This window comes from Eublepharis macularius, chromosome 1, assembly GCF_028583425.1.
Source record: "Eublepharis macularius isolate TG4126 chromosome 1, MPM_Emac_v1.0, whole genome shotgun sequence".
NCBI lineage: Eukaryota > Metazoa > Chordata > Lepidosauria > Squamata > Eublepharidae > Eublepharis > Eublepharis macularius.
Genome location: NC_072790.1, coordinates 19,791,284 through 19,802,287, shown reverse-complemented (window position 1 = coordinate 19,802,287; position 11,004 = coordinate 19,791,284). Strand labels below are relative to the sequence as shown.

Genomic DNA, 11,004 nt, shown 5'->3' with positions numbered 1-11,004 from the left:
AAACAATGGGGGACGGCTGGCAAGCCTGCTCTTGGGGTAGTGGCCAGTGTGGGAATGTTGGGGAGGGTGTCTTTGAGTCTGTGTGGGGCTGTGGGGGGTGGATTTAAAAGGAGGACTGTGCCTGTGGCCATAGATGCCACATTCTGTGGGTTCCTGCTGTGGGAGATATGTACCATGCATCTGACGAAGAGAACTTGATTCTCGAAAGCTTATGCTACAATAAAATTGGTTAGTCTTAAAGGTGCTACTGGACTCTTTCCCATAACAGGAATCAATAGAGAGTGAGTGGCTGGCCACAGGGGAGGTTAGGTTTTGGGGAGGGGATGTGCGGTCTTTGGCAATTTGGGTGCAGGTGGACTGTGGCTGTGGCCATTGGCAGCCCCAATCCCATGTGTTTCTGCTGTGTGGAAGTCTTCCCCACCGTAGAAAGACATTAAGTGGTGTGGCAGGAGAACCACCCTTGGGGGGGCATAAAATGGCCCCCCAAAGTGGGATCTGTTTGAGCCTTGGTGGAGGGTGGGAGGACAGGTGGGAGCAGGTCCCCTGAAAGTTGGGGGCATTCTGCATGAAAAATGCCACCCCTAGCCAGACAAGCCTCTTTTTTCCCCCATAGGAAATAATGGAGTAGGAGGGGGGTAAGAGAAGCTCCGTTGGGAGGCCATAAAATGGCCCCCCAAAGTGGGATCTGCTTGAGCCTTGGTGGAGGGTGGGAGGACAGGTGGGAGATGGGCCCCTGAAGGTTGGGGGCATTTTGCATGCAAAATGCCACCCCTAGCCAGACAAGCCTTTTTTCCCCATAGGGAATAGTGGAGTGGGAGGATAGGGGCACCTTCTTTAGGAGGCCATAAAATGTCCCCCAAAGTGCTATCTCCCTGAAACTTGGGGGAGGGTGGGAGGACAGGTGGGAGCATGTCCCCTGAAAGTTGGGTGCATTTTGCTTGCAAAATGCCACCCCAAGCCACCTAGAAAGATGACTTGTTTTTCCCCATAGAGAATAATGGAGAGTGTAGGAGGATGGGGGCACCTTCTTTGGGGAGGCATAACATGGCCCTCCAAATTCCAATCTTTCTGAAACCTGGGGGGTAGTTAGAGGAGAGTTAGTAGAAGGTCCCCACCAAGCTTGGTTTGATTCGGAAAGAAAATGGCACCCCCAGGCTCCCAGAAAGCCGGGAGCATGTTCGCCATTGAAAATAACGGCCGAATCTTTCCTAATCATACCCGAATCGTTCAGATTTGGGTATCCCGAATCGTTTTACTGAGGTTTCCCTTTACTCCGAATCAGTTTCCTGATTTGGGTAAACCCGAATCAGGAATACTGAATCAGGCTGGCCCTGCACACCCCTACCTGGAATGCATGGAGCTCTGCAATGGAGTCAACATGCTTCAGTTGAGTTGTGTATAAATACAGCTTGGCTGCCACGTGACTGCAAGATGCACACAACCCTTCTGCTCACGAGGAATGCAATTAAGGATTCCTGATTTTAAACAAACGGTGGTTCCCTATGATATACAACAGCAGGTATGCAGGAGAAGTTGAGGTTGCTTACTTCCCCCCCCACCTCAGGATTCTAAACCATGGTTTCCTGATCTGAAGAGCGCAAACAATCTCCAATTCTCTTGGATCCCTATAGCAGTGTTTGTTTCATACCAGGAACCTTTAATATCCTTTCATGATAGAAGGCATGAGGTGTACAGTCAAGCACAACAACATTTGTGCATATCTCAGCTTAATTGGAGCTAGATGTGATATCTGAAGTTAGCTTGACTAAGCCTGAATGATTAGAAACTAGCTTGGGAATTGACAGTTCTAAGGAACCCCGTTGCACGAAACTCTGAACAGTGTTCCAAAGCAAGGGGCAGAGTGGGGGACAGGGAGGGGAAAGACAGAAGAAACTTTTCAATGTGAAGTAGTTTAAAAAATAAAACAGCAGAAGTCACTAACAGCATACTGCATGGATGCAGTGGCATAGTAAAATTAAAAAGAACACCCAGTTATTTTGCATAACATTGCAGGAATGTGTAGCATTTGGATATAGGCTGTACCTCTGTGTCTTGCATGGCCCCTTGCCTTTGTTTTAAACCTGGTAAAGAACTCCTGAGAGAGATCCCTCATGCCAATTCTGTTGCCACATTTTAGAACAGTTTGGAAGACCTTTCCCCCCGCCCCAAGTCTCCCTTGTGAACGCTGAGAGAGATCTTACTATCTGCATATCATAATTTAATGAGAAAAGCTATAGTTTGCTACAAATATATTTATTATACAAAATATTCATTTGCAACTGTTATTGAAACTTTAAAAAAAACTCCCCTGTACCCAAAGTTTAAAACAAAAAAAATCTCCATTCACGCATTGCCTGCCAAGCATTAAAATGAACTGTGAAGTCAGAGAGCTGATAGTGATAATTTTTTTCTGTGGGTGAATGTCTGTGAGGAACATATGCTTGAACATTACAGGGGAAGGCAAAATCCACATGGCTTACATTTGAAAGGTACCATGAGCAAGATGGAAAACTAATTCCCTGCTCTTTGCTGCAATGAGACAAGCAGGATCTTCTCACAGTGATACTTTTCATGGGTTTCATGTTTCAATTCATCTAGATCAGCCTATAATGAAGACAGGCAGGTGAATTCCCCATCTCAGCTGCTTTGTGGAAGAGCAGCTTTTTGCTCTGTTTCACAACGTGAGCTCTAATGAAACACCAATAATAAATGCAACAGGAACCATTTTTCGACAGATAAATGCTCCATAATACCGTTACGCCCTCACTGCAGACCCCCAGCCAATACTGGTGGAATGAATTCCTTCCATAGGGGAACCCACCACCCTTGGAGTTTCTACTTTTGTTTTCTGCCCACCCTGATTATTGGACGGGAGAGGATTGTCCAGCTGGTCAAATTCGTGGAGGCGGAACCGAGTTGCCAGCTGATTCACCATTTTTTTTAGAGTAAGAAAGGCAATGACGACTTGGAAAATGAGAAAGGCTACAAAGATGATGTGGACGGCTCGCTCTAGCGGCTGGATCTTCAGACCTTCGTTGAAAAGCAGGAAGAGGATTAAGGGTAGTTGCAAAAAGAGACTCAGGAGCCAAAAGCCAGCCAATTCAGGAACCTATACAGAGAAAAAAGGAATTGGTATCCGTATACTAACCACCCTGACAACAGAATGACTGGGAGAATGAAAGTACAGAAAGGCTATTTATCTATCAAGTCTAGCAAAAGTCTAAAGTGCAAACCTGGGTGGGGGAGGGACAGTTCACAAAAAGTTTGAGAGATGCTTTTCACTGCCAGATTATGGGGCTTTTGCAGCATCTCCTCTCGTCCAGAGAAAGAGCTGTGGTTGCTGTTGTTGTGGTGGTTGTAGCTAGGGCTTTTAAGACCGTCCTGCCAAGAGAGTGAAATGTCATTACCAGACTTTCCAGGCAGACATCTTGGTCAAATGTCATTCTCTGTTTCACTACAGTGACAGGGAGAATAGCAAACAAACAGGAGGGGGAAGGAGGAGAAAAGACAGCAGTTGCTTGCCAGCCTTTTTTCAGTAGGAATATTGCATTTTAGCTGCTCTGAAAGGGGGGGGGATTTGTCTTGCTCCATGACAGCAGCAGAGTTGCTTTGGGAGGCAGTAATAAGGGGTGATCTTATATAGCATTTTTCTGGGAACCTACACAGACAACAATTGCTAGTACACAAAGATCCTAGAGGCGGGGAGGGGGGGAAGAGAGAAGAAAAGGAACTTGCAAGCTCGTCTTAAGGAGGAGGAACACAATGACAAACATAAATTTTAGCACATTTCTGTCCATTGCTGTCAATGCACTTAAAGACACCATACAGGCACTGCTGATTTCTCATGGGCTGGAGAAATGCATCTTGCATATATGCTGGAGCATTTCTTTCTCATCTTATTTTACACACCCCCTGAGGCGTGTTAACAAATTCAACCCCCTTGTTCAGATTAAGCTTCAGATAGAACATGGTCTAAGTTTAGAGTGAATTTGAAACTTCAGCCAAGGAGAGATGGCAGACCAATGGAAAATTCTTACAAGCCATCTCCCTTGTACTTTAGGTACAATCATCCCTTCCACAGCTGTATTCGGAGTCTGTAATTATATAAAGATTTCAGTCAAAGAATATTTACAACTATTAGCAACAGGGTTTTAGTAAAATTAATAATATTTAAACATGTATATAATGTAATTCAAATGTTCAAAGAGAGAGTTATCAACCTTTGTTCCTCCCTAGATTGGTAACAACCTGAAAGAGCTTATTTCAGTCATTGAAATGGTGTGAGGAGTGAAAGAAAACAGTTGGGTTCACACTAAACCATCAATTTCCACCGACCTCTGTTCCCAATGCAGACTCCCCCCACCAATGTCATTCCTTCAGGCCCCCAACACCCCAGGACCAGCACTTAATGAAGATCAGGGGGCTGCAGTGCAGAAGTTCCGTTCTGCACTTGGAAAATTCAGTTTAAATCCAATCCATAACCTTTCCCAGTATCATGGCACCAATCTGTATCCAGCTTTCCAAGTCTGATCCTCAGGGAAGTGAAGGAAATTTACCTTCTCCTGTAAGTTGCCCATGTATCCCAGATATAGACGGATAGCCTCTATCAGAGAAGTTAATATCGTGATCGTCACCAGAATGAATTTGTAGTAGTCTGGTAGGACTGGATACTATAAGTGAAAAGGAACGGAAAAAATAAATTCTCCACTTGAACAATGTAATCCTACTCATATATGCATCTTCTTGAAATCCACATTGTACTGCTGTTTTTCTAACCATGATTTCTTCAATGTGAGCTGCATCTAAGGGCCAAGCTAGACGTTCAGGTTTTTAAAGAGTTGGGTCTGGGTTCCCAAGACCCAACTCAGGTTTCTGCAGACATACAGCAGTTAAAAAGTAAATAAAATAGAGGCCAAGTAGCCTCAGAAGGGGGCTCTCCTTCCCCCTTCAAGCCGTTTCCTCATGTCACAATAGCACAGGAGTCCCCCCCGCTTTTTTTACTGCTCCATATGCACAGAATACTCCACATGAAGCAGAAAAAACAGGGGGGAAACCTCCCTCCCCTGCTATTTGGACAGGGAGAAATGGTGTAAGGAGGGAGGGGGAGCCCCTCCCCCCCCAAAGAGGCATTCTGAGGTCATTTAGGGTCTCCTTTATTTTTAACAGCTACTTCCCAAAGCTGCTGTGTAGCTGCAGGGAACTCAAGTTGTTCCCCAGACCCAGCTCTTTAAAAACCTGCACATCTAGCTCTGCCCTCTATCCAACTGCAACAAATGCTAACCCTTTCAACCTTCCAAGGAAGCCTTCTGACATACAGGCTGCCACGGCTTTTTTTCAGCTAGAACGCGATGGAATGGAGTTCCGGAACCTCTTGAAAATGGTCACATGGCTGGTGGCCCTGCCCCGATTGCCCAAGGCCCTCTGGCGATCAGGGGGCGGGACCACCAGCCATGTGACCATTTTCGCCAAGGGTGATTTAAACTTTTAAAAACTCCCCCCCTTGTTCCAGCTGACCCAAGGTGACGTCATTGGCCCTGGGACCATGCGTGCACTTTGCGCGCGCACATGTGGTACCAGGGGCACCACCTCCCGCCAACAGTTGTCCCCTGTGCTTGCAACTCACTGAGTTCCACCTCCTCTTTTCCCAGAAAAAAGCCCTGCTGCTATTATTCGGCATAACAGCTCTGCATCTTCCAAACAGCCCTAATGTTCTAGTTTCATTTTTCTTCGTTACCAGTTTGTTAATTATTTACTCATAACTTCATTACATATCTCTTGCTGTCTCCATTTTTTCTCCACTCTTTCTGAAACCTGTTTTCCTCTAATTTTTTTTTACTGAAGAAGCTTGATTTCATTTTTTCCACCTGTCTGTAATGCCTCTGCCATTTCTCATTGCTCTGCCCTCCTTTGCCATTTTCTTTTGTTACATGATGGACAGTGGACAGTTGTTTTTTTATTAAAGTTGCATACTATCAATACACCAAAACAGTGATATACCGCACATGAGTTAAATGAACCAGCAATGGCCAATCAGAATGTGGGAAACAAGCAGCCAATCCTCTCCTCAATGCCTGTTGCCAAGTAGGCCCCCTCTCCTGCTTTAAGGCCTGCCATGAACTGTGTTAAAGTTTCCTGCGTTACTGTTTCACTGCTGCTACACAAAGACTGCCCTGCACGTGTGTGTTCTGGTACACGTGTCAGTTTCCTGTCTGCTGTTTAATTACCCTGCTGTTGCAATAGACTGTGCAGTTTACTGACTCCATGTTTGGTTAACTGCACAAAGGACTCTTTTACTGGGCAGCCCTGCCCAGACCTGTATCTGGACTTCCCAGTGTGTGTTTGGACTGTGTTACAAGCGTGCCCCGTGCCTGCATAGCCATCTACCACAGACCGTGCCTGTTCCCTGCTTTGGACTGTGTTTTGTGTGCTGTTCCCCCTGCCTCCATGGAAGCCTGCCTCATATGGGCCCAAGCCGCTGCTAGCAGCCGGGCGCCTGCCGGGGAAACCTCCAGCGAGCCTGGCTAGGCGCTCCCTGGTCAGTTCCCGCCTGGAGCCTCCCGCGGGTCGGTCCCCGAGCTTGCCCTTGCTACCGGGCAGCCTGCTACCCAGCCCCAGCTATGCCCAGCCGGCATCCATGCTCTCAGACAGCCAGAAGACCCAGAGGAAAAGACTGCTTTGGGAAGCCATTTCGGCGAAGCGGGCACACCACGTCCGCAGCGAGAGTACCTCGCCCCGCTCTGCATATCTTAGGAGCCGTCCCGGAGAAGGAACTAAGTGCCGACCATCCCAAGCACTTAGAGAATGCATCTCAAAGAAACCTCCGCATTCCAGAAGCTGATGACATCAGGACAAGCCCTGTCCGCTGGAACATCCTTTCAGCCCACTTGGATTTCCCCCTCCCTCTTTTGTCCCCTCTCCCTGAGGTGTCACTTATCACAATCTGATTACCAAAGTGGCCCATCCAAGCCATTCAGTAACCCATTAGGACCTTTGTTTTAATCTGTGAGAACCACCAAGTACAGCACCTGCCCCAGGGTACGTTTTGGGGTATTTAAGCTGGTCTCCCAGACCACTCGGTGCTTAGGCCATTCCCATCCAGAACCCCTCGCTGTCTGTGGCTTAGGCCATTCCTATCCAGACCCCCCCCTGCTGTCCGTGGCTTAGGCCATTCCTATCCAGAACCCCTCGCTGTCCGTCTGTGGTCCCAGTGCTGGCATTGGGCCACCTCGCTGCTGTGTCTCTGCTTCGCTTCAGGATAAGTGAGTATTCCCCACCATCGTTGGGAACCAGCTAATGCGAAAGTCTCTGTATTTCCTACTCTATATTTCTTAGATCTTGTGTGTTCTCTTGTATGCTTGTGCAAGTTTAGGCTTACGCCACATTGTTTGCCTCTTTTTCACTAGAGTGTCTGGAATCGGGACCTCCGTAGACATAGGTTAAGATCCGCGCTAATTTTAAGTTACAGACTGCTAAAGCTAATTTCCCCCTTATAATAAAAAGCAGTTCTGGTAACATGCCACCTGACACATTCTTTCTAAGAGCACACCCAAACACCATGCCTGGGTGCCATTTTTAAGTTCTGTGTGCACTGTGTGCTTGGTTCCTTTTCAACATGCAATCTGAAGAGAAAGAGACAGGCAAGCCTATAGAAGTATGTGGGGGTCTCCTGGAAATAAAAGGGATACTACTACTTTGCTATCTATCCAGGGTGAGAAAAAGCTTCAGGGTGCTTCTCATAATCCATGTTCTCCATCCTGCCCAGCATGCCCTCCATAGAAACCAACAAGAGACACCTGCAGCAATGGCCAAACACAGTAACTGGTCTAATCAGGTCTCTCTCTCTCTCTCTCTCTCTCTGTACATGTGTGTATGATGGTACTCACCAACACCTTTGAGGGAGGATCTCAAAGGTGTTGGTGAGTAGGGGGTGGGTGGGTGGGTGGTGGAATTGGTAAAAATCAGTACAACCATATATATACCAGTACCTTTTTAAAAAACAAAAAAGCACCAGGCCTATTCGAAAGTTCATGATTAACAATGCACAAATGAGAATGCAGCTGCAAAAGCATTTCTTAGCGTTAATAATGATTTACTGGTGATTAGGTGATTCCGAAGCAGAATTTGCCTCAGTATTAACCTTTAATATCCCCCCGCCGCCGCCCGCATACACACAGACATACACACTTTCAGTGGATAATGATGATCATGATGATAATAGTAATAATAATATTTGATTTATATACCGCCCTTTAGGAGCAGTAAAAAAAGGGGGGGGGGACTTCTCCCATGCTATTGTGACACAGGGAAACGGCTTGAGGGGGAAAGGAGGGACCCCTCCTTCCCCCACAGAGGCATTCTGAGGCCATTTGAGCTCTTTTAATTTTTAACAGCCATTTACTTTTTAACTGATGTATGTCTGCAGAAACCCCACTCTTTCAAAACTTTAGTTCCTTAATTAAAATTTTTCCAGAAATCTAAAGCTGTCTCAGTTAGGGCAAACTTTTCCTTTTTCCTCACACAGAGGATTATTAGGCTGACCCTCCTTTTCAGACTCCAGGCTTCAACTGCTTCCACAATTCTGTCAGCATGAATTGTTACCTTCTCAATGGACAATCACAGAGAGGGGTGGAGGGGGGGGGAGCAGCCTGTCAATCATTCTCCCTTCAAACAGTTCTTAAGCCTTTCCCTTTCACTCTCTGGGTGCTGCACTTAGTAAATCTTTCAGTTAAAAGCCCATTCTGTCTCACACACAGGGAAGTTCCACATAAAAACCTACAGTGTGGAACAATTGCCCTGAACTGCTGCAATCAGATGCACCTCAAAGCAAGGAAAAAATAGGTGCCCTCCCTCCTTACAGAGGGGAAACAAGAAATGACAGTCTGGAAGTGTTAAGAGTCCCGACTGTTTTCAGGACTCACCTTCAGTTGTAGCATGACAACACTGCTCACCCACCAAAATGGGAAAAAGTAAAGGTTGAAATAGAGGGACATCTGCAAGGGCAAATTTGAGACGAGTTCGTTATCTGGAGAGATAAAGAAAGTGACGGTCTGTTACCTATAAGCAGGCATCTTCTGGCACCTTCTGGGCTAAAAATATTGTACACATCTGACAAAGTCCATGAAAGCTTATGCTGGAATAAAACTGTTTTTCCATAGTGGTTAAGTGGTTTGTTGCAAATCAGCACTCTGCTGGTTTGAACCCCACCATTGCCATGAGTTCAGCAGGTGGCCTGAGGTAAGCCATTCCTCTCAGCCTCAGCTCCCCAGCCATATTGTGGGGACAATGATAACACCGACTACGTTCCCGGCTCTGAATGGGGCACTAATCTGTATAGAAGAGCATTATATAAACAGTTGTTGTTATCTGGAGATCAGCTGTAATTCCAGGAGAAATCCAGTCCCTACCTGGAGATTGGCAACCCGGGGCAGCCCATGTCCAGGGCTGCAGTTTGAGCTGTGGAGTCCAACATTTCTCACTATGCTTCCCCCCCGCCCCCCAGTCTTCACCTGTAAAATGGGAACACAAGAACTGGGAGGGGATGGGGGAGACATTACAAAGGCTGCAATTGCAAGAACACTTTCCTGGGAGTACGCCCCATTGAATAACATGGGACTTAATTCTGAGTAGATGTTGCTAGGGATATTGCTCCCAAAGAGATTCCCGGGCTGCTGTGCTCCCCCCCGCCCGCCAACCCCAGAGGCTGCCACTGGAGCCACAGTAATGCTACCAGATTACTTAGTTGGACTTAAGTAGGGTTGCCAACTCTGGCTCGGGGAATTCCTGGAGATCTGGGGAGAGTGAAGCCTGGGGAGGGTGAGGTTCAGCAAGGGAGGGACCTCAGATGGGTATAATGCCATGGAATCCATCCTCCAAAGCAGCTGTTTCTTCAGGGGGACTGAGCTCTGTAGTCTGGAGGTCAGTTGTAATTCCAGGGGTTCTCCAGGCCTCACCTGGAGGCTGGCAACCTTGGAGTTAAGTCAGGCTGCTCTTGCATTTTTTAAAAAAAAAATTAAAGGGATCCTTTGCAAGTATGTTAAACGTTTAGAGGAATGAAGGCTGCAGATCCTAACTGCTCTTCCTCGGGAGAAAATCCCATTGAACGCAATGAGTCTTTTGTCCGAGGAAACGCACCCGGCCAGTGTTACTGGAGTGGCCTGAAAGCAAAAAAGGCACCCCCAACTCAGGGCATGGAAATGCCGCAGGGTTCCGGCCCGCGCGCATTTGCGTCCACAACAGAGAAAGGAAGCCTGAACCCGAACCCTCCATATTGCTTTCTGGCAGCCCTCTTTCCCTTCTATCATACATCCCAGCATCCGCAACCCGTGACGATTCCGCCGCCATCTTGGTAGCTGGCGACCGACGATAGCCTCACCTGGGATATTGTCGCTTCGGCTCTCGGGACCGGTGCGGTTGTTGTCGGTAAAAACGGTCCGGCTAAAATTGCTCAGTCGCCTCCTGACAGGCTCCGGCAGCGACATGAATGAAGGCGACCCTTCCACGGAGGGCCTCTCCTCGTTGCCATAGTAACGAGGCCACTCAGACGCTCTGCGCAAGCGCGCTTTCGCCCAAAGGGGTATAGGACGGAAGCGTTCTGTGAAACCTTCATTTCAGGTTCCAGTCCTGTTTTCTCCTCCATGCATCTGCAGGGGGGAGGGGGAGCCAGATAAACATTTAAATTAAATTAAAAACTGGGTGGGTTAAAAGGAAGCCTGTCGTTAGAAGAGCTATCTTAAGGAAAATCTTCACCACCACCACCACCACCATCCTCCGAAGTTTAGAATGTCCTTAGAGATCAACCCAAAGAGCATGAAACTGTGTGAGCTTTTGTGTTTTGAAGAATTCTTCATCAGGTTGAGGGTTAAAGAAACAAAAAAGGGCAGGGAAGAGAAAAACATGTTTCAGGCCGTGATCCTGAGGCCTCTATTATTTTTTTATTTACTTACTTATTTAGAGCTGGTGCGGTGTGGTGTTTCAGACGGGTAGCTGTGATGGTCTGTAGTAGAA

At 47.1% G+C, this 11,004-nt stretch overlaps 1 protein-coding gene across 1 annotated transcript; it reads right to left on the bottom strand.

Moving 5' to 3' along the window:
* Positions 1 to 2,286: 2,286 nt before the first annotated feature.
* On the bottom strand, positions 2,287 to 10,522 carry TMEM17 (transmembrane protein 17). Its single transcript, XM_054986999.1, has 4 exons — positions 10,373 to 10,522; positions 8,919 to 9,022; positions 4,557 to 4,670; positions 2,287 to 3,109 (listed from the first exon to the last, which is right to left on the bottom strand). The coding sequence occupies exons 1-4, from the start codon at positions 10,476 to 10,478 to the stop codon at positions 2,756 to 2,758; spliced, it is 678 nt and encodes a 225-aa protein (XP_054842974.1). The 5' UTR covers positions 10,479 to 10,522; the 3' UTR covers positions 2,287 to 2,755.
* Positions 10,523 to 11,004: the final 482 nt, after the last annotated feature.